This window comes from Microtus oregoni, unplaced genomic scaffold (assembly GCF_018167655.1).
Source record: "Microtus oregoni isolate MIOR12 unplaced genomic scaffold, Mior012 000025F_ref0000491, whole genome shotgun sequence".
Lineage (NCBI taxonomy): Eukaryota > Metazoa > Chordata > Mammalia > Rodentia > Cricetidae > Microtus > Microtus oregoni.
In genome coordinates, this window is record NW_024543084.1 from 15,462,783 (window position 1) to 15,488,117 (window position 25,335).

General features: G+C 53.3%; 1 protein-coding gene across 1 annotated transcript in view; it reads left to right on the forward strand.

The window, feature by feature from the left end:
• Ass1 (argininosuccinate synthase 1) overlaps positions 1 to 25,335 on the forward strand; it is a 48,261-nt gene that overhangs the window by 19,157 nt on the left and 3,769 nt on the right. The window contains exons 8-14 of the mRNA XM_041675050.1: positions 1,850 to 1,920; positions 2,561 to 2,591; positions 7,488 to 7,578; positions 10,134 to 10,218; positions 10,767 to 10,831; positions 18,225 to 18,356; positions 22,910 to 23,066. Coding sequence (XP_041530984.1) covers positions 1,850 to 1,920; positions 2,561 to 2,591; positions 7,488 to 7,578; positions 10,134 to 10,218; positions 10,767 to 10,831; positions 18,225 to 18,356; positions 22,910 to 23,066 — 632 coding nt within the window. The remainder of the gene's footprint in view (positions 1 to 1,849; positions 1,921 to 2,560; positions 2,592 to 7,487; positions 7,579 to 10,133; positions 10,219 to 10,766; positions 10,832 to 18,224; positions 18,357 to 22,909; positions 23,067 to 25,335) is intronic.

Here is a 25,335-nt window from a genome sequence, read left to right on the forward strand (position 1 = left end):
CTGATCAGAAATAATAGTGCCCTCATGGTGCGGGCATACAATCCCAGAGATGAGAAAGCTGAGGAAGGATCGCGAGTTCAGGGTCAGCCTGGGTAAATTAGTGCAGAAGAAGGGGGCTGGAGTAGATGCCCATTTTACATGATGAATCCCTGGGTTCGATCCTCTCATAACTCAAAAAATTACTACTAAAGGTAACTAATTCTAAACCAGAGTTTGAGGTGGACACTGGAGCAGCACCTGCCCCAAGACCCCGCCACCACTGCCGCCTGCCCCCTGCCTGCTCCTCACCTGCCCCCTGTGCCCACACCTGCCCCTTGCCAAGGTTGTTTTTGTCATTAGTTAACCTGGGAGTCCTTAGGGCGTGAGTGAGGACAGAGAAGAGTGAAGAGACGAACTCGCTGAGCTGGATTCTGCTCTGGTCAGCATCTGTGGCTCTGCCTAGGGCAGCCACCTGCCCTGCTCCTCCTTGCTGCCCCTTCCCACACTCCTTTTCTCTGTGATCGAGACCAATTGAGAAAGAGGCAAGCGTCCTGCATCGCCCCCAGAAAGGCTCCAGGGAACCTGGCCAGCCGCTTCTCTCGGCTACCCAGCAACGTGCCCTCATATGTCACCAGCACCGTCTTGCAAAGTTCTGGTCCCCAACGTGTCAGCTCCACATGGAGAGAGCATAGAGCAAATGTGGAGATTGGATCTGTGTCGAGCAGCGGGGAAATGAAGTTTTCTGGTTGCCTATGCTGTTTAAACAAAGGACAAACATCTCAAGGGCAGTTGTGGCTTAGTTTGCTTTTTTTTTAAAGTTTAGCTAAAGGAACACCAAAGGGACTTCCTCTCTTTTCTTTTAGCATCACTTGAAGCTCAGGACTACAATGAACTCTTACTAGCCCACACCTGGTGGAGGGTTCTAGAATCTTAGGCACCAGCCTGTGAACTGGATGGGCAAACCTATCCCCTGAGAGACTCCCTAAATGGTGCCAGTGGAAGTTAAGGTTCCCACTGTGACCCCAGGGTTGAGGTGTAGAGGGACCTCAGAGGCGCTGTCTGGCCTCATAAGCTTGAGGGGCCCTTGACCTGGCCATCTATCCCAAGCTCCATGCCCACCAGAGTTGAAAGGGTGTAGCAATTTCTGAGCTGAAGCTCAGAACTCATGTGTGGTTACAGTTGAGTGTCTGTGCATAGAGGTGACTAGGACAGTCACCTACCCTTTCCCCTGGAAACTGAGCCCATGAAGGAAGGCCAGCCACTGTCTGGCCTGGGGTTTGGGCATCTATCCTTCAGCAATGGTGAGGACCATTTGGAAATCAAATAGCATCAAGCCACAAGAGATGGAGATGGAGGCTACCTGGCTCTACTCTGAGGGTCTGCAGAGTGGTTGCATGGCTTGGAGGGATGGCTCCCGGGAGATACCTTGCAATGGAGGCTCCTATTGGTGTTCCTCCTTTCATCGGGTTCACATGAAACATTACAAACTCGGGATGGATGCCTCTGTGGTCCTCTTGAGGCTGCATGATAGATACTTGGGCTGCTACAGCCCCCAGCTCTTAGGATGTGGTGGGTATCAGTAGCAGGTGCCAAGAAATGCTTAGCCACTTCCTGCCCCTAAGTGCTTCTATGGGTCCTGGGACTGTGGACTCACGATATCTTCTGGAAGAAACTCCAAGGTCAGCCTCCATTCTGAGTAATGAGGGCACTCTAGTGTTTAAGATCCTCCCTCCCTCCCTAGGTAGCCTGGGAAGGGGAGAGGGACATTATTTGGGGCTAACTGGCACCTTGAGGGATCCCAGGCAGTGGATCATGACCTTCATGTACCCTCCCAGGAGCCTCCCCCTGACCATTTTGTCTTCTTCTGTAGCAACATGGAATTCCCATCCCTGTCACACCCAAGAGCCCCTGGAGTATGGATGAGAACCTAATGCACATCAGGTAAGTCCAGCCCCTTCTGGCACTGACGTCATGGCCCGGTGGTTAAGAACGCTGACTGCTCTTGCAGAGGACCTGGGTTTGGTTCCCAGCATCCGCATGGTGGCTCACAACCATCTGTAACTCCGGGGGATCCAGCGCCCTCTTCTGGTACCCATGAGCACTGCATACATACATGTAGGCAAACGGTCATACACATAAAATACAAATTAAGTTGGTGTGAGAAAGTACAGCCCCTTTGTTCCTGGCCTGACTTTGCCATGTTCTCTTCACTCGGTGCAGGCAAGCCCTGCGTATTGATCTGGCAGGCCTAGGGTATTGGGAACAACTTCTCAGAGGAACTGGTCTCTCGAGTTAACACCTCAAGGGTGAAGAGGACCAGACTGGAATGAGTATTGAAAGCAGAGGTCCCCATGTGTGGCATCCCACGGCTGCACCCATAAGACTGATTGGGGAAACCCCAGTTCTTCCTTGCAGCCTGCAGCTTCCTTAGCTAACTGAGGTGGCTCGGAGTGTTCTGGGTGGGGTTGGCAGCATAGGCTTCGGCAGAGAGAAAAGGCAGACTGGACCTGTGGGCGATCCACAGGACAGTAGAGGTTTACATGACACTACTATGTATACTCAATTCACCTCTCCCTTACAGCTACGAGGCTGGAATCCTGGAGAACCCCAAGGTAAGCCCTTTGCCTGGGAGCCAGCTGCCCATGGTGGTCCCCGGTGCTCACGCTATCTGATGTGCATGAGGTCTAATTGAAATTTCACCAGGGGCCAGGGTAGTTCTACATGGCAATCTCCCAAACTCTCCCCATGGGCCACTCTGCCTGCCGTCTGCATGCTGGGCTCTGACTCCTGCTCCCCCCTGCCCCTGCCACCCCACACACCCCACTTCCCTGGTGTTCTAACTGCTATAGAGATGAATACTGGAAGGAGCAGAAAGGATGGGCGATTGAAAGACAATAGGGAAGCGATTGAGCAGATGAGGCACGTGAGGGAAGGTGCGGCCTTTCCCAACCAGCTGGGTAGGCGCTGGGCCACTGCCTGGATTGGGGCGCAAGGGCTCGAACCCAATGAGCCATTTGTCTGGGTCTGTGTTCACACCCATCCTGGCTTAGTCTCTTGGGTTGGCCAGGGTGAGCCTGCAGACCCATTTCAGATGTCAGGTTTCTCTCCCCAGGGGCTTCTTGTCTCCTCCTGCCCACTGTGGGAAATGGGGGGCGGGCAGAGCAAAGCCTATCATAGGGAGAGAAAAATCTCTTTGTCCCCAAGGGAATGACTCCATTCCTGGCCCAGCCCCACACCCTGGGTGGCTGCTTTGGTGGTGGTGTGGGTAGTCTGCTTGGAAGACATTAGAGAATTTGGCAGACCCCCTGGGGGGTCTGAAGGCTGGAAGAGAATCGACTGGGTGGTTTGGATCAGGATCTCCATACCAAGGCCCCAGGGTACCCCCTTGCCCAGGTCTGTGCTCTACTGACCCCATTCCTAACCTAGCAGCACCAGGCTATGGTGGCCATCCTAAAATGTATGACCCCGGACCTGCTTCTGGCATTTTCCTGCTTTGATTTCCTTGGATTCTGACTGTGAGCAGTCTCATTTTACCGACGGGGAAACCGAGGCCCAGAGAAACGACTCAATCGAGAAATACTTGGAGCTGGGACCCTCAGTGGCCTCGTTCTCCCCGTACCTTCCCACAGGCACCCATTCTGTCTGAGCCTCCAGTTTCTCTTGCACAAGGTAGCAATAGAAAGTGCTTAGCATGGCTTGGAACAAGGTCTGGGGTAGGGGGATGAGGGTCTTGCCTTCTCTTCAGGCTACTGTTAAGACTAAGAGTCTGAGGTCTGCTCAGAGCCTCCCTTACAAGCAGTAAGACCAGGCTGGGCCGGGTCTGAGGCTGTGGCAGAGGCAACAGCATGGCCGAGCCCTCACTTGTCACGAGGGAAAGCTGGTGCCCGGTGCCCCCACCCCACCCTGGGGACTGATGGCCCGTGGGGCTGCTGCCTGCTGGCCACAGGTTTTTCCAGTTCATGCTCTGCTGACCCCATGACACTCAGGCCAACCACAGCTCATTAGCCAGTCAGTCACACCAAGGGGGGCCTGGAACTGAAGCCCTGAGCAAGCCTTCTAGTTCCTTCCAGGCTAGCTCCTGTGAGGCCAGGAACCTGGGGAAACTCCTAGCCTCTTCTCAGCAGCCTGGGCCCTATCCTCACTAGAGAAGCAGAACTCCCAAACTGGTCACCTCAGAATGGGGGAAGCAGCCTGGAACCTGAGATTTAGTGCGATTACCATGTCACTAAGGACGGATCTGGGTCCCAGAGCTAACATGCTCCAGTTAAAGGTGTTGTGACTGCCAGGTCCCAGAGACAAGTGCCCTGCAGCAGAACCCCAAATCCCTGCTGCTCACTGCTGCACAGTCTCTACCTGCAGCAGAACCCCAAATCCCTGCTGCTCACTGCTGCACAGTCTCTAACCGCGCTCCCCTCATCAAGCAGTAGAAATGGGCCAGGCTGGGCTGAGGAGAGGCAACAGCATGGCTGCTGAGAGTCCCAGCCACTCCCTCCACTCTGGCCAGGAGACCCACATGGTCCTCTCTCTATGTTTTGGCCATGGAGGCTTTCCCTAATCCTATGGCACCCAGATGCTTTTGCTTCTGTGTCCCCCTGCTCCATGCAGCGCCCCCCCCCCCGCCACAGCCCTCCCCCACTCTCAGAGAGGAGCACTGAGAGCTTCCAGGGCCCCTCCCCCTCCCCAAAAAAGACCCGAGGTCTGCGGAAGGGAGGGTCTGAGGCAGATGGCTGAGCCATTTTCTGCCTCCGCCAGGGCTGATTGAAGGGCAATGAGGCAGCTAATACGAAGAAAGATAGAAATTTACTTGCTTTAACTTCATACGGCCCACAGTGAAAGAGTTCATTCAGCCGCCGGCCGCCATATCTGATGGGTGAATAAGCCACCCCCACATCCATCATGCCTCTACATCATGGGTTAGTTCATGGGCCATTTGCTGCAATCCTTCCTTCGCAGGCCTGTTTCATGCTTTCTTTCAATCCCCACCCCAACTCCCGTTTCTCCTCTCTCTCTCTCTCTCTCTCTCTCTCTCTCTCTCCTCTCTCTCTCTTTCCCTCTCCCTCCCTCCCTCCCTCCTTCCTTCCCTCCCTCTCCTCTCTTCCCCCCCACCCAACCCAGATGACATTGGAAGTGAGCCCTCCCGCTGGGGTGGATAAATGGCACCAGATACTCAGCGATGAACTATTTGTCATTTGAACTGGGCTTTTAGGAGGGAGAGTTAAAAAGAAGCCAGGCACCCCCTGAGCTCAGAATGCAAAGCAAACACCAGTTTATTTCTATTTAGTTATTTGATGGAATGGGGCTGTCAGCTGCCCACCCCACCCCGACTCCTGCTGTAGAGTGTATGAACTTGTCCTGTCCCGAGCACCTTCCTGTCTCTTGTCTTTCCCGAGGCATCCTTCCTCTACCGTTAGGCTATGTGACCAGGGAAAGGACAGGTTCAAAACTGAAGTGGTTGCAGTCACTATAGACAGAGGCAGGAGGAGCGGTTTAGGGGCTTGGAGCTCTGGACGTGTGGGGAAGTGATTGCTGTGCTGGTCACCCTGAAGTCCACCCTCAGTCCGCTCTACCTCTGAGCTGAGCTTCAGGCTTTTCTATGCACTGAGCGGATCTGGGAACATGGCATTTCTCTGAAGTCTGCTCCAGGATGAATGGCGTTGACACTCAACCGTAGGCATCAAACTGTTTCGCAGCCCAGGTTGCCATAGCAGCTAGGAAGCAGCATGAGATGCTGAAAGAGTACTAAGGTGTGGTTTGGACCAGCTACTTCTTCGGGCCTTACTTTTCCCTCTGGTTCCTGGAGGCGTCTTGCAGCGTGTGTGTGTGTGTGTGTGTGTGTGTGTGTGTGTGTGTTTCTTACAGACCCTTCATACCTCCCTGGGTCTGCCTTTAAGGCCACCCTGTATCCACTACACAAATAACACTTTAGGGGGTGTGGCTGCCAGTCCAGGGTCCCTTGGAGCTCTGTAGTTGAGTGGGAAAGATAAACCTTACCACTGTGTGCCACCAAGGATTCTTGACAGATGACATTTGGTGTTAAATCTAGGGGGACCCTGGGAAAATAAGGTTGCTAGTCACTCCAGCAGAGAGCTTATGGGTAAGCATAGATAAGCATCCCAGGGTGCCTTTCTGTGGTCTCCCTTGGAGAAGGCACAGTGTCCATCTCCAAGCTGATGTCCCACCTGCAGAGTGAGTTTCCATCCACACCAGCCCTTGCTTGACATTTCCTGTGTTGCATTTAAACTTTAACACAGTCAAGGGCACAGATCCCTTCCCCAGATGGAAACTAGAGTTTGAAGAATCACTTCTGAGGGTACCACAGCCTGACATCTGCCTTAGGGGTATTTTCCACAAGTCTCCCATAGTTGAATATGATGGTAATCCCAGCACTTAGGAGTTAGGGGGCAGGAAGATCCAGGGGTTGAAGGCCAACCTGGGTTACTTGAGACCCTGCCTGTACAATGGCACAAAGTAAAGTTCCCCATAGTTGTTGGGGGCCTTGTGATTTCCCCTCCCGTGTGCTAGGTGGCCTGGGCTGTTTGTGGTCATGTGGAGCATGGTTTGTGCAAAACCCAGCAGTGGACATTGTCTCCCTGCAGCCTCCATGTCTGCCCCTGCTGATGGGGCAGCATTTGTTCCTGCCAGACAAGGCTGCTTGGAGCTCCAAAGTGAGCAGTGGTGTGTGAATGCGCTCGAGGTTTGAAAGGAAAGGCTGACGGCTGTGGTTCCCAGGTGTCAGCAGGTGGACAGAACAGCTGGGCACAGGATGCCCCCGGGACGAACTTGAGCAGCCAGGCCCATAGGCTCCCGTGGTGGCAAGTATCCAGGCTTCAGACTTGGGTGGTGGGGGAACTGGGAGCCTCTAGAGGCGAGAGGAAATTTCAAGAAAGTCTTGGGTAGCAAGCAGCCCCTCCGCCTCCTCCTAAGGAAGAGAGGCCCATTTTCTAACGCACCCAAGAAAAAATATACATAAAGGTTGATGTGTTTTCAAATGGGGTTTTGCTTTGTTCTTCTTTTCTCCCCGTGAGTATTAACCTCAGGGACCCCAGGGACGGCTTGGCCCGCTAGAGCACCTGCTGGGGTCACGCGCAGTCATTAGCTTTGCGGTCAGTGCAGAATAAACCCCAATTCCAGGCAGTGACGCGCGCGTGCGTGCGGCTCCCGGGAAGCCTGTGCACCGCAGTCCTGTGAAGTCCCACTCTTTCCTGCCTGACTTGCTTCTCTCCTGCTATTCTGCCTCCAGCTGTGGGGGCGTCAAAGAAAAAGATGAGATCAAGTTGAGGGGAAAAATTGTCTGATTTCTTGAGCCCTTTGTTTCTCAGGCCCCTGGCAGGCGGGGCTGGCTGGGAGCTGGTAGTCCCCAGGACCCACTGAACTGGTGGAGGAGTGCCAGGGACCAGTGGTCCTGGACAGGGACAAGTTGGTACAGGTACCTGCAGGAGGTGGCGAGCAGGCATGTGTGCTTGGTGTGGCTTGCGATGCCTCAACTTCCTACCTCTGTCTCTTTTTAGAATCAGGCACCTCCAGGTCTCTACACAAAGACTCAGGACCCTGCCAAAGCACCCAACAGCCCAGATGTCCTTGAGATAGAATTTAAAAAAGGTACGTGCCCATCCATGCAGAATAAGGGTGAGTGGACTGAAGGGGCTCCGCTCCTTTCCCCTCCCTACCTGGGATGCAGGCCCTCTAACTCCTTGCATTCCTGGAAGCGAGAGCACAGGCAGGGCCTTTAAAGGCTCCCAACCATATGAGCTTCCAAGCTTGGCAGGAGAGTTTCCCAGGCTATACTCCAGTGCACTAACATCAGATCTTGTCGGAGAACTTTCTGTCCCAAAGTAGCTGGCTTTGGGAGAGTCACTCTCTATGTCCTTGAGCCTCAGTTTTCCCCTCTATAAAATGGGGGTGGGAGTACCTGCTATTTTCCTAGCATGCAAGGAGTTCTGTAGGGAGGGCATCCAGCCAGGTGCTGCCACCAGGAAGTACTTAGTAATGGTTAGTCTGCCACATAGTTGGCCTCAGGGACTCCATTGAGACTCCACTCAGAAAGCTGGGCCCATCTGGGTCATCTGGGGTCTCCAGTCCCTGGACTCAAAGCTACTGCCCCTCTGGTTCCCTTCTCTTGCCCTGGAGGAAGGAATGAGGCATGGACTCGTGTAGTGATTGAAACGGAGCCCAACTGAGAGGGTACAGGGATACAAGAAGGGGACTCTTTTAGGAGGCTTCCTGAAGGAGACGGTACCTAGCAGAAGAAGCTAGGGAGGCAGGAAGTTACACATCCACCAAGTGGCCCCCAGGCTGAAACATAAGCAAGAGACAGTCTCTGATGGCTCAGACTCTCTCCAAGGGACCTCAGAATTGGAGGACAGGGTGATGGGGGATGGTAGAGGCTCTGTGTGTCCCTGGCTGCTATAACCTTGTGGAACTTACCTCTCTGGGGATGAGGTAAAAGCCACGGAAAGGCTGTTTAGAGGTTCCCAGCATAAGGTATGGATGGAGTGAGGGTATGGTACCGGAACGGGTCAGCTGCCCCCTCCAGCCTCTCCCAACGAGCAGCCTCACCTGCCTATGGCTACCTTCTTTGTTCCTCTTCAACTGTGTCAACTTGAATCTCACACTACCCAGGGACCAAAGAGGCCTTGGTTGGGACCTAAACACGGGGGCAGCATTGAGTCCCCTCAAGCCTTCTGTTGGGAACAGGCCTCCCTGGAGCTTTACTCTGAGCAGATGGTAGGATGTGCCAGGCCACACTGCAGGATTCTCTCACAGGGCCCGGCAGCCCCTGAGAGCTGGAAGAGCAGAGGGCGGGAGGTAAGCAGGAGGTGTGGGGAGTCCCAGGCACAAGCCTCCAACAGCCCATCCTGGAGGAGCAGGGCAGCCCCAGGCGGAGTTGGAGAAGAGAGGGCTATCTGAGAAAAAGAGGGAGGCGCCCTCCCTTGCCTAGTCCTCATTCACTCTCTAGTTAATTTATTTGAAGTTTTAATCTAATTATTAACTATTTTAAAAGCTAAGAGGCTTTCTCCGGCGGCAGCACCAACAATGTCAACCTCTCCTCCCCAGGCAGGCCCCATCCAAGGCCCCAGCATTGGGTGATAATAGGACCAGGGATGGAGAGAAAGAGGGAGGCGAGGGGTAGGGGGTGGCGAGGGGGCTTAAGGTTCATTATTGGGCAGACTTACATTTAATAGCAATTTACAACCAAGTTATAAAACCCCTGGAAATGGGGGTTAAGAATGGTGAGGCTGTCAGCGCCCTGAGCAGAGCCCCTCCAAACGGCGCCTGGCTAATAAAGACTCCAAAGCCGCTATTGAGCCCTGATTGGCACCCGATGGCTCGCTACATGGTAATGAGCCAGGCAGATGGGTGGGGGATTAGCCGCCAACTTTGAACGGCTTTTCTTTGTCACTGTTACGGCTCTCTTGTTAGCCCCCTAATACATTTATTACCCATTTCACACCGCTCGAGAAAGTGCCCCCTCGCTATTCAAAGTCAACCCCAAACCCACCCACTGCCCCCTCCCCGCTACCCCCCTCGACATGGCCCTTCCCTGGCTGAGCCTCGGCTGTCTCCCTGCTGCCACCTCAGACAACACATTTCAGAATTCATGGGTGTCTGCTGGAGTGAGCACCACCCCCAGATCATCCATCAGGTGGCTTTCTGAGGGTCTGGGGTACAAGGCTGGGACCGAGAGGTCCCTGTCCGCCTGGCAAGCAGGGCAGAGCACTGCTTAGATGCATGTGTGTATGCACGCGCATGCACACACGCCTGTGCGTACTCGAAGGGTCTGGCTGCACCTCGGCCAGGCGGCCCCTGGGTAGCTGGTGGGGACAGAAGGTGCTCACTGGTAAGACAATGACGAAGCGTGAAATTCAATTAGTTCAGGGCCTGGTTCCAATTTCACAGCCCCTAAATGCTAAAGGGGCAGAGAGAATGGGAGGGAGGGGGCGAGCGTTTTTATTGCATTTTTCCCTTTCATTCTGGGGGGCTTTCTGGCCCCTTCTCTCCCCCCAGCACAGGGCTTTGAAGGAGTCATTGGGACTCCATATCTGTCACATCCATTTAAGGCGATGTGGGTGGAGGGAGAGGGTGGGGTGGTGGGCACAGGCTGCTCTGTTGAGCCCCAGCCTGGAGGCCCACTGCTCTCTCTCTGTCTGCCCCAGGGGTCCCTGTGAAGGTGACAAACGTCAAAGATGGCACTACCCACCGCACTTCCTTGGAACTCTTCATGTACCTGAATGAAGTTGCGTGAGTGTCCATAGACTGCCCCGTCTCCCAGGACTGCCACTGCCGGCAAGCGCTGGCTTGGATCGGGGTGACTAGTGGTCACAGCAGAGGTTCATGACCTGGAGATCTGACTGTCTGGGCCCTGTAGACAGAGTCTCACAGCCCATGTTGGTTTGACAGGCGCGTCCTGGTGTCTATTAACCCATAACCCGTGATGATAAAGGCCCAAGGCTACCACTACCTCCTATGATCGGTCCAGCTGGGGCTGCAGGCCTTTGGTTGAGCCAGGCATCCGGACACAAAGAAAGATGAGTCTTAATGAGGCCGGGGGCCAAGCAAATCCCAGTTTAGAGGTAACAGGTGAAACAGGTGTCACTCTGCGTGACCCAGACGGGGCCTTAGTTTACCCAGCGTCCCCTGGGGCCTGTCTTCCCAACTCGGGTGCTCTCTAAGTTGAGCCTTAGAACCTGAGATAGAGCCAGTATGCCCATAAGCTGCTCTGTAGGCAAGCCAAAGCCACCTGCTCAGTAGGTGGCTGCATCTGAATCCAAGTGATCTGTTCTTCCCAGGGGCAAGCACGGAGTGGGTCGCATTGACATCGTGGAGAACCGCTTCATTGGAATGAAATCCCGGGGTAAGTGTGTGAGGCACCTGCTGGGGCCTACTCTGGCACCTCCCAAAGCAGGCCCCATCCGTACCATTTGGATGTCACCATTCACCCGACACTACCATGGGGCTTACCCTTCTTTCTCTCTACCCCATGAAGTGAGGACTGTGGCCTTTGCTGCACCCCCCCCCCCCAACACACACACACACACACACACACACACACACACACACACACACTCTTCCCAGGTGCTGTGAGTGAGGCTGCCTCTAGAGGAGGGAGGGGTCTAGGAGAGAGGTCGGCCTAGAGGTCAGGCTGTCTTGTGTTGCAGGCAGGCCAGCCAGGTTAAGAGGCGGACCATGCAGGGCCAATTTCGTGGTCATTAAGGCATTTCTCTAGCACCAGGCGGGCAGTAGAGTGGGACTCTTGCCAGGGAGGGCGCTGTGAGTTACACACAGGAACCCTGAACAGGCCAGGCCGGTTCTGGCATGTCTCCAAGGCCTTTTTGCCAGGGACAGATAGACCCTACTTTTTTGTGGTATGCCTGCCACTTTGGCTGGTGTCGGCTGCCACCATGGGGCCATCAGATCCTCTTCTTGGCTGGGGGATGGAGAATTAGTTGATCCCAGGGTGATGGGGGGTTGGTGCCTTGGTGTTTTCATGATTCCTTATCATCAGTCATGTGCCATCCCTGGTCCCTGCCAGTCGTGTGTGTGTGTGTGTGTGTGTGTGTGTGTGTGTGTGTGTGTGTGTGACCAATGCTGCAGTGTTTTTAGGGGCTTCTTATTTTGGTACTTAGGGCCCCTGAACTGCCACCTGAATATTTAAATACCAGTGACATACTGCTAGGGACTTCAGATCACTTTGCTTCCACATTGATTGTAGAAGAAAATGGCCAAATAAAATGAGGCCAAGGTTCAGTCCCAGTCCTGGTCCTGAGGACTTTTCAAATTGAGATCCTAAGTCCCAAGAGAGCTGATGGGCTCTCAGCTGTTAGGGGAGATGAAGATCCAGAGACCTGCCCTGGTGAGCTTAGGCTGGTAATCTCTGGGCCTCAGTTTCCCCTAACGTATCTGCCTCTGCCAGTTGGACAGAGCTAGAGTTGTCCCTTCCCAGATTGATCATCTTAAGAACGAGCACCACTGCCGCTCTCCCGAGGCCTTGTAAAGAACAATGCGCTAATGAGTGTCTCTCTTCTTTCCCTGTCTACCTTTGTCTCTAACCTATTTAGCATCTGATTAAATGCCCCTTTGTCTCCACCTGCCCTTGAGAGCCACACAAAGGAATTCCTCCAAGGCAGCTCCACCTGAGGCCTTGGGAGAAACTAGCACCTAGTTTTACAGATGGGGAAACCAAGACCCTGACGGGGCAAAGGGCAGGCAGGATTCAGAGGGGCATCCGCCCAGGGAGGCCTGGGGAAGAGGTCTAAGAGCCTAGGGTGTGGAGAGGACAGATCCAGGTTCGAATCTACCCACGATAGTATGCACAGCTTCTGTGGAGGTGGTTCATCAGTGGCTTCAGTCCCCAGGGGATTCTGGGGGAGCACAAAAGCAGCCTTACACCCTCTGGGATCCAGTGCAACTCAGGTATGTCAGATACCCATCAGACCCTTCCTGGGCCCTTGGAGGATACCATTAATTGGTTGCAGCAATGTCCCGTTGATCCAAATGCAGCTCAGTGCTACTGAGGGGGGGGAGGTTTGCTGCCAATCTAACAGGCTAGTTACTGATGTCCTTTCCCGGGAAGATAAGGGTTGGCCAGACCCAACTGAAATGTCGTCCTGCCGGTCAGAGAAACAAAACTGGGAGGGAGGAGGTGATGATAAAGGCCTGGCCTGCAGCAGTCAGGGTAGAGAAGCTGGAGACATGGCGGTGGAATATCTCCCACCTGGTTGAAACTGAGATGGACAGAGAGGATAGAGGAGGCAGGGGCTGGAGGAGACAGCTGGCCTGGTGGTGGCGGGCTCTCTGAAGACCTAACGTTGAAGGCCAAGGCTTTGGCACCCAGCCCGAGTCCTGGTCCTGACTTCGTCTCCATCGAGAATCAACTGAACCTTCTGAGCCTTGACTTCTTCATGTGTGAGATGGGTTTGGGTGCTGTGTCCTGACGGTAGGCCACCCTCCTGATAGAGACCCCCTAGAAGAGCCACAGCATGAAATCAAGTGTGTCCCAGCCGGATTGGCTCCTTGTCACCCACAGAAAAGCCTGGCGCTCAGTCCTCAACTCTGCCTAGATACTGTGGGTGTCTCTAAAAGCTCAGGATTTTACAGTCTCCGGGAGGGAGATTGCTACATGACTTTAGGCAAGTCGCTTTCTGGCTAGGAAACACCGATCTTCAGAAGGAAGGGGCCAGCCTAGGAGAGCTCCCCAGGAGTCCTCGCTTGCCAGTTTTTATGCTTGGTAATTTTAGGGTATCCCTGTTTTTATTTCTGCACGCCAAACATTTCTCTGTGAAAGCAAAAACAGACAATTAATGAGGGTCCTATGGACTCCCCTTGAGGAGTTTATTAGGTGTACAGTGACAGCGAGACTGTTAATCATTGATTATGCCGAGGGCAGAGCTGGGGTGTTCCGGATCTCCGTGTATGTGGGGGGAAATGTCATTTGTATTGATTTTACAAAGCTGGTAATTGGCATTCATTAAGAACCTGATTCTTTTTTCTTAGGGTGCAGGAGCATAGGGAATTGGGCAGCATAGCACCCTGGGTCTGGGTGGCCTGGCTGGAAGGCCTTGTGGGGAACTGTGGGGTCAGGGGCTGCGGGCTGGGAGAGCCTCATGGAATGGCTTCGCTGTTTTTGCCTATTCCCTCCTCCTTATCACATTATCTTTTTAACTCTGGAGGGGGGCTAATTAAGTGAAGTAAATTAAATCAGTGGGGAGGAGAAGGAAGAGGCAGGCAGGAGGGAGCCCAGGAAGGAGCCTCCTGGCTGTGTCTGTCCCTCCTGCCTGCGCCTGCCTCTCTGTGTCCTTTACCTCAGCCTCTCTAGCCTGGCTGTCAATCCCTCTCTCCCCTTCTGCCTTGTCCCACCTGGCCTTCCCTTCATGGCTGCTCCCCCCCCCCCCCCCCCCGTCTCCCCATGCTGGCCTTTTCTCCCCTCACTGCTGGCCCCCCACCTCCGCCCACCAAACCTGGTCAGCTTCCTCTCTCACAAGCTTCCTTCTTTCCTTTATCTTTCCATTCTCTCTCCCACTTGCCCCCTGAACTTCATTTCCAAGAGAGTAACAACTCGCTTGCCCTCCTATCCAGCCTTCCTGCCCGTCTATCCAGCACCCCCTGCCGCCCACCTGTCCTGTCCGGCCCTCCCAGAAGTTGTGCTCACATGGAGTATAACAGACGGACAGTAAGGGCAGACTTGTGAAGCAGGAGACTCGGCCCAGCAGCTCAGGGATGGCTAGTCTCAGAGACCCAGTCTGATCCACAGGATGGGCCACCTGGGCTCAAGAGCCTAGAAAATAGCTTAGACTCCCACCCTGACTTGCTTCTCGTCACCATGGCAACCATCTCCAGTCTTGTCCCTAGTACCTAAGAAAGGAGACCTGGGGCTCCAGTCGATACCTGTCCACCTCCCAGTCCCTTCCCTGGGTGCCAGAGCCTTGGGTTCAAGTACCCTAGCCCCTAGCCTGACTCCTACGTGTTTGGTAGAGGCTATTCATTTCTAGCACAGTTCTCAGCCCAAGCCAAGCCTCAGTCTTGAACTGATAAGAATTTGAGCTGCTGCGGCTGTGTGGTCCCCACCTTTTCCTCTTGGTCCACTCTCCGCTTCCCAGCACCCCTGCTCCTTGGCCTCCCCAGCCCCCCCACCTTTCCTAGCAGCAATTAGGGTGTGATTGAAGCTGCTCCACAGAGGGCTGCTGACACCTCTGTCTTTCCCATAAACACGGGGAGATGAAAATAGACACTTGGAGCCGCGGTGCGTGTCACTCTGAAGATATCTGTTGTCTATTCCACAGCCACGCAGCTCAGCTGTCATTTCCTCCTCTTTGCACGGTGGTTTGTATGCCGACTGTCAAAAGCCCCCAAATCCATAGTCTTTTAGAATCAAGTTTCTGTCACCGTTTTTTTTTTTTTCAGAAGAAATACAGAAATCATCTCTACCCCCTGCCCCTGCCAAGAGAATGGATAGCTTTAAAATACACACACACACACACACACACACACACACACACACACGAGAACTAAAACCAAGCCTTTTGATTAGTCACAATTAACTTTGAGACCACCTGGAATGGGATTGGGAATATTAATTGTGCTCACGTCTCTTGGCTGGGACTTTGCTGTACGCCTGTGACCTTCCAGCTGCCGGCTGACAACCCTGAGGCTGGTGCGGAGAGCTCTAAGGGAGACGGGTTCTGCCCGCCCTTCTGCCTACTCTTTGCTGCTGGTGCCGCTGGTCTCATTTTCTCAGGGACACCTGTCATGGGCGGTACCCGCTGTACCTTGGGCCCCTGGTGGCTCTTTCCAGAATCCTAGACTCTGCCTGCGTTCTCCTCCTCCTGGACTGTTGAGGGTGATGCTGTGGAGACACTTCAGTGGTTCTCCCCAGGACTGGTTGTGAATCTCGATGCTTGCTCTCTGGGCATGTCTAAGGTTAGCCTGTAAGACGCAGTTACTTAGCAACTTCCTGTTTTCCTGTCAGGGCTCAGAGGGGACCTTGAGTGGGACCAAGGCCACACAGTCCAGCCAGATGCAATGTCAATTGGCTGAGATTTCTGGTTCCAACTTCAGCTCTGGACAGACAGCTTGGGTGTGTCTCCAGTGGCTTGGAAAGGAGAGACTTGCAAAGAAGGCATTTGGGTCCCCAGAACTTGAGAACATGGCGGCCTCAGACCTGGGATGCTGCCACCGCCACTACCTATAGCCAGTGTAAGGACAGGTGTCTCCAAGCTATGACAAAATGGATCCTCACAAGGCCCCTGCTGCCTTAGTGTTAGCACCTGCTCTGTGTCCAGAGGTGACCCACAGGCCATGCAAAGTTGCTTTGTCACATTGTTGGTCTTCCTAGGGTGACAGAACCTGCCTTGAACCTTATTTTATCACTGCCATTTTGGAGGCAGGTACTTCCTGCAACTATCTGTCTTTTTGAACAGCCTGCTGGGTCACTGGGCCTTTCCTGGTGACTTGGGACCATCCAAAGACACTGGTAGGTGGAGCCATCCTGTCCCAAGGAGTGACTTCAACCTCTGTGCTGAGAATTGTGATGTTGGGTCTTATTTGGTCTGGGTTTATTTTTTGAGGCAGAATCTCAGGTAACCAAGCTGGCCTTGAACTCCTGATCCTCTGGCCTCTACCTCCAAGCCTCCTGAGTGCTGGGATTACAGATGTGGAACCACACATCCAGCTCAGAAAGTTACCGGAGTTGTTGGGGAGGGGGTTGTGGTACTGATTACTGAACCCAGGGTGTGTGCCAGGCAATCACCCTATCACTTTGTTTTTGGTTTTCTCTGTTATGGGTCACTAGTCGCTGTTTTTAGACACCCTTGTGCTCTGAGGCCCAGGCAGGTCTCGAACTAACAGCCTCCACCACCTGCCTCTATCTCCCTGGTGCTGGAATTACAGGCATGTCCCACCAGGACCTGCTCCTCCCGGCTGAGGTCTTGGGTTCCCTGCCCTCAGGCTGTCAGCAGTAGCTTTTCTTGGTCCTCCTGCCTGTCACTGCCTCCAGCTGCCTTTCTGCCTCCCTGGACGTTGCTATGGGAATGAGGAGGCCCAGGGGTCTCGTGCACAAAAGTGAGGACTTCCAGGGTGTGGTGGGGAGCAAGGTCACAGGGAGATTCAGGAAGGTGGAGGACTTTGTCTAGAATGGCAGCCTCACAAGAAAGAGGGATATGGGTGTGTGTTATGTGTGTTAAACATTTTTAAACTATCATAAAAATAAAGACAACATAACTTCTTTTAGAGACAGGTCTCTCTATATAGCCTTGGCTGACTTGAAACTCAGAGATCCACCTGCCTCTGCCTCCTCGGTCCTGGGATTAAAGGGTGCTACCACACCCAGCTCAAACATCCCATTTAGATGCATAGCCTGGTGACATTAGCAAGCATCGCTACCTTCCTCTCAGGGGGCTTTTTCCCTTGCTTGGACTGGAATGCTATCCCCTTTAAATACTTGCCCCTCATTTCCCTATGCACCCAGCAGCCACCTGCTATTTGCACCTCTGGAAATGGAGGAATGCAGGATTTGGCTTTATAGAACAGGTTTATTTCATTTGGTGGACTTCATTAGTCTTGAGATGGGATCTTCTGTAGCCCAGGCTGGCCTTGAATTTGCTCTGTAGCTGAGGGCGACTTTGAACTTCTGACCCTGCGTGTCTCCACCTTCCAAGTACTTGGATTACAGTGTCGTTCTTTTATACCAATTTGTATGGTGCTGGGGTGGATCCCAGGACAAGGGCCTCGGGCCTCTTAGGCAAACCCTGTCCTATGGAGCCCTACCCCCAGTCAGAACCTGCCTGCTTGTTGTCTCTGAGATACGGTTTCATCATGGCGCCCAGGCTAGCCTTGAATTTGTGCTCCTCCGTCCTCAGGTTCCATCGGTGCTTTGTAGAGCAAGGGGATTGGCTAGCATGGCACTGTGGCTGGGTTTGTGAATGAACGGTGCTGGCGTACATGTGTATATCAGTGTGGAAAGATGGTAGCAAGCTGCCAGGACAGCTGAAAAGCTCTCTTCAGCATCATGTGTTGAGAGGAAAAGGTTCAAGGGGATGGTACTGCTCCTGTTCCTCCTCCATCAGGACAGTGGACACAGGTTCTGTCCAAGGCCATACCAGAGCAGGGCCTGGCTCCAGAACAGGTAGAGTCCTGCCTCTTGGCACCTCTGTGTCGCACAGATCAGGGATCCAGGGGCCTGGATTCCATTCCCTCTCTGTCAAGTCCATTTTCAGGCGCTCGGCTTCCCCATCTGTACAGTGGAGCCGCTGCTCAAGCCCTAAGCAACCCCAGCGATCTCTGGAGAGACATGTGTGTGTGCTTACATGTTCATGTGTGTGTGCACGCAGCGGTCTCCCCCTCCCCAGACTCCCTGGTGGAAGGAAGGAAGGGATATTTGGGGCCCTGGGCTCCACCGTAGTTGGTTTAATTACAGGTTTTCAACTGCAGGCCGGTGGGCATGCATTGGGGAGGGGGTGCACTGCTCAGAAACCCTGTCATTTTCCCGCGTCTGAGGGCCTCTTCAAAGGGGGCATCTAGACATTTTCTCCACAAGCCGCAGAGTGGACTGTCGTGGCCCCAGCATGAACATAATGACAGACGCATTTTGCAGCAAGCTGGGAGTGAATGGGTCCGACCGGCTTCTCTCCTGTCAGACAAGTCATTATTTTTTCTTTCTTTCTTTTTTTTTTTTTTGTCATTTGCTGACAGTTTGGGTTTCATGTGTTTCTTTCTTTTTTTCTCTTTTTCCCCCTGCCTGGAAAAATGGCTAGGTATCTACGAGACCCCAGCAGGGACCATCCTGTACCACGCTCATTTAGACATAGAGGCCTTCACCATGGATCGGGAAGTACGCAAAATCAAGCAGGGCCTGGGCCTCAAATTCGCAGAGCTCGTGTACACGGGTATGTACAACTCAGCTGTCTCCAAAGCCCCACCCTCAGGCCCCATCTCCTTCAGAACTCAGAAGTACAAGCGAAAGGGTTAGGCCCAGGGTGAGGAAGCAGAAGGGACAGTGGGATTGGCCTTTTCAGTGCTCTTCCGTACCCAGTGTCAGAGGACTCTGTGTCCTTACCAGTGTTAGCCAGCCTGAATCCAACAGGTACCGGGTATTGGCAAGATGTATGGACAACCTGCATTGTTCCCACAAGTCTCCCAGGTCGTCCACAGCTCATTTTACAGATAAGGGGGCGAGCAAGGAGTGGGGAGGGGGAGGGGCACCCTGCTAGTCTGTCCATAGGAGATGCTCCCTACTGACCTTCAGTGAGGGACAACAGAGGGAGACATGTGTACCCAGCATGTGTGGCCACATCTTCCAGACGAGCAGTGCCCACTCCGGGACCCAGACTCTAGACGGCACATACAGTCTTCATAGTGACAACCAAGGGTCTTAAGCCGGAGTCCATGCCAGCCCCCCCTGTCGCCCAGTTTTCTGCAACTTGTGAGCTAAGAGTCATTTTAAGCTTTTTTCTTTTAAACTTTTAAAAGGTTGAAAAGGGGAAAAAACCTTTCATGACATATGGAAATTATGAAATTTAAATCCATAAATAGTTCCAAGGGACACAGCCTTCATGTCCCTGTGGTCTGTGACAGCTGTTTGAGCTGTGGTGGCAGAGACCTGGAGGTGCACACAACTGTAACGGTGACACTGGTCCTGGGTGTGATGACACAGCCTGTCATCCCAGCACTCCTAATCTGTGAGTTTGAGGCAAGCCTGGGCTACACAGTGAGACTCTGTCTTTACAAAGGACAAAACAGAGCTGAGTGAGCTATTGCACACCTGCAATCCAGGCTCGCATGCATGCACACCCACACTCATTTTTAGGAGACATTTCCTGATCTTGTCTATAAGTTTGGGGGATCCCGTCAGACTGCCAACCTTGGCAGCTCTGAGGACCGGAAGTCTGGGTGTCTGGATAGAGTATGTCGATCACAGGCACCTGGCCAAGCCCTCTGGTCACGCCTGTCCCCGTCCCCATCCTCCCGGACCTGCTGGAATTCATCCCAGGGTCTCAGGAGAGCACGCTGGCTTGATTGGCTGGCTTTCCTTCTTGCTGCCATTGTTCTCGCAGCTTTGAAGCCCAATCTCCCCCTCTCCAGGTACAGACAGGTGTTTAAATATCATTGTTTCCTACGGGCTCTGCGGGATCTCAGTGCTGAGAGGTGGATTTTGGTTACAAAGTGGGATTGACATTAAGACGTGGCAGGGTGTGAGGGAGGGCAGAGAGCACCTGGCCTGAGAGCCCAGGAGGCATCCCTGAGGGCCAAGTCAGGCAGAGGACAGAGAGAGAGAGGGCTTCCGGGCCCCACGGTGTCAGCATCTGTCACTGTCCTGCTGGCGCTGGGCACCTGATGAGTCTTAACCTGACTTTGGCTGCACAGAAGTGGGGAACTGAGGCCCAGGCAGATGAAGATACTTAATCAAAGTTTTAATGGCTGATAATTTACAGTGGTCGAGCCTGAGACTGGCTGGCTTCAAAAGCCAGGGTCACTCCCACGGGACCTGGGAAGCTGCTAGCTAGCAAGGAATGGTTCGGGGGTGCTGTGAGACACAGGAAGTCCTGACTGCAGGCTCTGTGCCTGGGCTAAGTCCCTGCTCTGTCAGCCAGCAATGAGCCCCGTAAATCCCAAAATGAGGCTGAGCGATTAGGAGCTTTCAAAGGAAACAAAACGTTGGAGTAGCGAGAGGAGCAAGGCTTAGACCAGGTCATTACTGCTGATATTAACTCTGCCTGAGTCCTGTAATGTCCAGGTGTCCACAGAGGTCAAAGCCAGCCCTCTGGCGGTCCAAAGTACTGTTCGATTGGTCCCTTGCTGGAAGGAGACATGTTGTAGACCCAGCTTAGCTGGATGCTGTCCCTCACCCTCTCTGCTCCTCAGCTTCCCTATCTGAAGAGTAGAAATGGTGACTCCATGGGCCAAGGGCATGGATGCACCATGCATCAGGGACAGTGCCAGCAAGTGCTACATCCCTAAGGCCTTGGTGTGGTTTCCAGTGTGGGAGCTGGGAGGCTTTGCCTTTAGTTGGCTGAATGGTCTTAGCCCCTGGACCTCAGTTTCCCCTCCTGTAAATTTCAAAGGTGCCAGACCGAAGACGTGCTAATCACCGCCCACTGATTACCCCTGGTTCACAGCCCGCCTCTTTGCTGTAGCAGTTTGTTTTATGTGGCCTCAAGGCACAAAGGGGGAGTTGGGCAGACATAGGAAGTCCTGCTCCTGGGTTCACAGGATTCCAGAACCACTGTCCCGCTGTGTTTGTGAGTCTCGGTCCACCTAGCTATCTCCCTCTGCCTTCTCCATTTCCAGAGTTCCCTACTGGCTACATGGGGTTCTGGGATACTCTCTTCTTCCAGGTCAGCCTTCAGGACCCCAAATGGGCCTGGTGGAACTTACTTGGCAGCTGTAACTCACCCAGTAGACATGAAGCCACCTCACCTATCGTCAACATGAAGATATAATGTACAACTTTAACTGACATTTGTCCCCATCAGAAATGGGGCCTGTATCCCGGGCCTAGGAGAGGGACGCCCTCTGCAGCTCAGCCCCAAGACCCTCACAGGCCTGGACATGCAGGATCTCCTTTGCACTGTGGGACCAGACTCACTGGCCCATTTCAGTCTGGGTCCACTGGGAAAAGAAGCTTGAGTCAAAGACCTCTATGGGCTACAGACACAGATCCCAAGAAACAGTAGGGGCCATAGCAGAGGCTCCTACACTGCTCTCTGCCCTTCCTATCTCCAGCTCCATCTCCCAGCCTCCCAGCCTGGGAGGATAATGGGCTAATTATCCCAACTGAGAAAAGCAGACTCTAGGCAGGATGCAGAGATGGGGGCATGTCCCTGCCCAAAGAATCCAATGGCTTGTCTTTAAAGTCCCTTGTTTAGAAGTATTCCATCAGACCTGGAATCTGCCATGATCCTGCTGTGTGACTTTGGACAAGTCCTTTACTTCTCTGGGCCTGTCTCCCAGAGAAGACAGTGACAGTGAGGGGTTGCCAGAGGTCACACAGTGTTTAAACAGCAGAGTTAAGTTCTCATTGGATCCACACATTCCTGAAGAGCAGTTAAGTAATCATATCTTGCTATGTACTAGGGAAAACAGTCCTCAGGAGGTCTATCCTGTGTTGGGGTAGAAGTGACCTAACATGGTGGAGGTTATATCCCTCTCTCTCTCTCTCTCTCTCTCTCTCTCTCTCTCTCTCTGTCTTTCTCTCTCTCTCTCCTCTCGGTCTTTCTCCCTCTCCTCTCGTCTTTCTCTCTCTCCTTCTTTCTCTCTGTCTCTGTCTCTCTGTCTCTCTCTCTCTCTTTCTCTGTCTCTCATACACACACCCCCCCCCACACACACACACCAGACTGAGCCTCCCTCTTCCCCGTGCTGTCCCCTCTAGGCCTCTAACTGTAGCTGGGCCCTGCTGACCTACCATCTTATCAGGGCAGGAGATCGCAGGCCATCTGGCCCCCACAGCTGCCTAGGTGGGCTCACCTTCCTGGTTCTTTCAAAAAAAACCTTGTGCCTAGCCTGCCCTTCCCCCAATCCTGACTCCAGCCACCTGCTTTCCCTCTGTCCCAGGCTCCCTGCTCTCACCCAAAGGAGTAGCTGTCCAAGGACAGTGGGCTCTAGGGGGAGGGCGTGTACTTTGTTCCCTAGTGCCCAATAGCCTTCAACACCGTATGCGAACAGCCAGTGCTCTAGTCATAGAGAGGAAAGTGCCTGTCATCACAGGAGACAGTCCATACCCTCTAGCCCAATCCAGGCCCCACTTACAGCCTCTGTCAGCTTGAACAAACTCTTCCTCTCCTTCTGTGGAAATACAGGCTCTCTGAGTTCTTGTCCCGGGCTGTAAGGTTGTCTGTGAGCTGACTTGATATACATCTGGTAATATTCACGGGGCAGAGAGAACAAACAGTTCAGGGCACCACTCAAAGGAGCGCCGCATACCCCGTGCTTGTTGGGTGCACAGGCTGTGGTATTCCCACTTTGCAAGAAGGGAGACAGCTGAAGACCATGGAGCCCATGGCCTGTCTGACCAAAAACCAGGGTGACAGTCCTAGATACCCTCACTTGTTAGCACCATGACATGTGCCTCTGAGCCCTATCGGAGGATTCCTATCGTCATCACTGAAATGGAGCACCCATGGGTCAGGGCCAGGTCTTTCTGTGACTCCTGTGCACGCCTGCATGAGGCAGGGGTATTCTTCCTCCTGACCCTTATGCAGTGATTGCCTTTGGGGGACAAGGAGGTCACTTCTTGACCCATGTATCCCTTGCATGATTATGGGATGGGGCACAACTGTGATATTAACAGTGATACATGCCAGCGCTCACAAGTGAGTAAGGTGGACCTGAGCCCCAGACCATACAGGGTAAAGCCTGGCCTTCTCTACCCCCTTCCTTCCTGTGCCCCGGCCTGAGGCCCAGTGGGACCCTCCCCAACACCTTCGTGGTTTCCTCCCCACAGGTTTCTGGCACAGCCCTGAGTGTGAATTTGTCCGCCACTGCATCGCCAAGTCCCAGGAGCGGGTGGAAGGGAAGGTGCAGGTGTCCGTCTTCAAGGGCCAGGTGTACATCCTTGGCCGGGAGTCTCCACTCTCACTGTACAATGAAGAGCTGGTGAGGTAGGTTCCCGGTGCCGCAGCCTGTCATCTGTGGGCAGCTTTCCCAGCACATTCTTGTTGATTTCATGTCAAGCTCTCTGTGGGGGACCAGGGGAATGGTTATGATGGACAGATATCTGTAACATCATGGACCCCACAATAGGCCATTTGGGGAGGAAAGTGTCATTCAAATGACAGCCATGGGCTAGGGATGTGGCTCGGTTGGTAGAGTGCCTGCTTACATGAAGCCCAGGGTTCCAGCCCCAGTACCGCACAAGCTGGATGTGGTGGTGACATCATCCTAGCACTCAGGAGGTAGAAGCAGGAGGATCAGCAGTTCAGTGTCATTTTCTAATGCGCATGAAATTCATCCTGAGCCACAGGAGACTGTCTCAAAAAATGAGACAACAAAGGAAAGGAAGCCAGGCAGGCTGAAATATGGAATTAGGAAAAATTGCAGAGTTGGAAAAGAAGCAAGATAGTCTCACTGGGTATAAAAGTTAGGCTGTGGGGCAACTTCCTTGATAGGAATTCCTTGATAGGATACAAGAGTTTGGTAGACTCCAGGGGGCAGCACCTCTGATTCTGAGCCTGGGAAGAGCTTGGGAAAATCTAGACATGCAAGGACACCTGGGAGAGAGGAAACTAAGAAGCCAGGTTAAGAGATTGAGCTAGATAATAAGGAGGACAGGATCGGATCTTCTGGTCCTTGTGTCTGCTCTGAGGAGTGGGTTCTCACTGGCGAGGGCGGACACTGGCAAGGGGTGGTCACAAGGGTGCCAGTGAGAAATGCTGGCAGGCTCGACTGGGTTGGTGATCTCAGAAAAGCAGACTAAGTCAACCCACCTTTAGGAGTTGTACTGGAAGTGGAGGGGGAAGTGCAGGAACACCCTAGAGATGACAAGGCATGGGGGGGGGGCGCATTTTCCCTCAATGGTGCCAATAGAACCCAAGGCACTCACCAGGCAGTGCTCAGCCACTGACCCACACCCCAGCTGTACAGGGGAATAAGTACTGAGGGAGGTAAGAGGTAAGTGACAAGTACCTTAAGTGTGCGTCTTATCTGAGATAGCCCAGGAGAACCCATCTTGTCTGCTTTGGGGCAATGAGTACAGAATAGAGTGACACTGGAGGGCCTCAAGCCTGTTGTTCTCTATGGACAGAAGGGGCCACATAAAGCTGAGGAAGGTAAATAGGGAACTCAGAGGGAGCCTCAAGGAGCTTCCTTCTGGGAGGACCAAGCCGAGGGTGACGGACATTAGGGAAACATATGGCAGATAGTGAGCTAGCTAAGCTGATTCGATCTAAACTCCTCCACATCAATGCCTAGAGTTTGTTTTGACTTGGGAGACAAGGGAGACACAAGGTTTTCTTGTGACTGAAGGTAGCCTGCCCTGGGAAGCCCAGCCATGTCCCCTGGGCATCACTTGGCCAGGCTGTGGATGGGGACAAGCCCACAGAGCCAGGCAGAACGACCTGAGAAGGACCCCAGCCCCAGCTGGCTCAGGCAAGGCCTACCCTGCCCTCCCGGGGACCACTTGGAATTAAGTACGAGTTTTGTTTGGCAGTCAATATTATTTTTCTCCTTCCCCTCTCTCTGCCATATTGAGTTTCTTCCCCCCCACTTCAATCTCTCTAAACACTTTATAAGCCATAAATATAACCGAATCAGTTTAGATCAGTCGGGGTAAATGTCAAATTATCTTCTCTCTTTCTCTCTCTGGCTCTTTCTCCCCTCCCCCTCCAAATGAACAGCCTCTAATAACCTGCCCAACCCTTCATTAAACCTTACAGTCTCACTCAGGGAGATTAAATGAATAAAGTAAAAAGGGAAAGGGGGGAAAAAAGAGAAAAGCAGAAGCAGTTATTCTCACTGCGTCTCCGACCATTTCCCTTTTCTTTTTGATTTCTACATCGCTGACTTGAAAGCCCTTGAGTGACAGCGTCACAGGGACCAGCGAGGAAGCTGCGAGAGGTAGCAGAGCTGGAAATGCCGGGCGCAGTAGGTAGAAAGTAATGTAATTACAGAGCAGGTCAGAGCCACTCGAATGAGCAAAAATAAAAGCACAGAGGTTTTTCTGTAGACCGTCAGAGGCGGTAAAAAAAATCATTGTAAACTCTGTTTCCACCCCCCCCCCCATACACACCAAAGCACTATTCAAAAAAGAGGCTTTCCGTTCCCAAACAAGCCCGGCTTGGGACTCTGGGCAGCCTCACGGGGCAGGTCTGTCCTTGATGGGGCCCTCTCTGCGGGGCTCCTCGAGCTGTTTGTCCAGCTTGTCTTGGATGC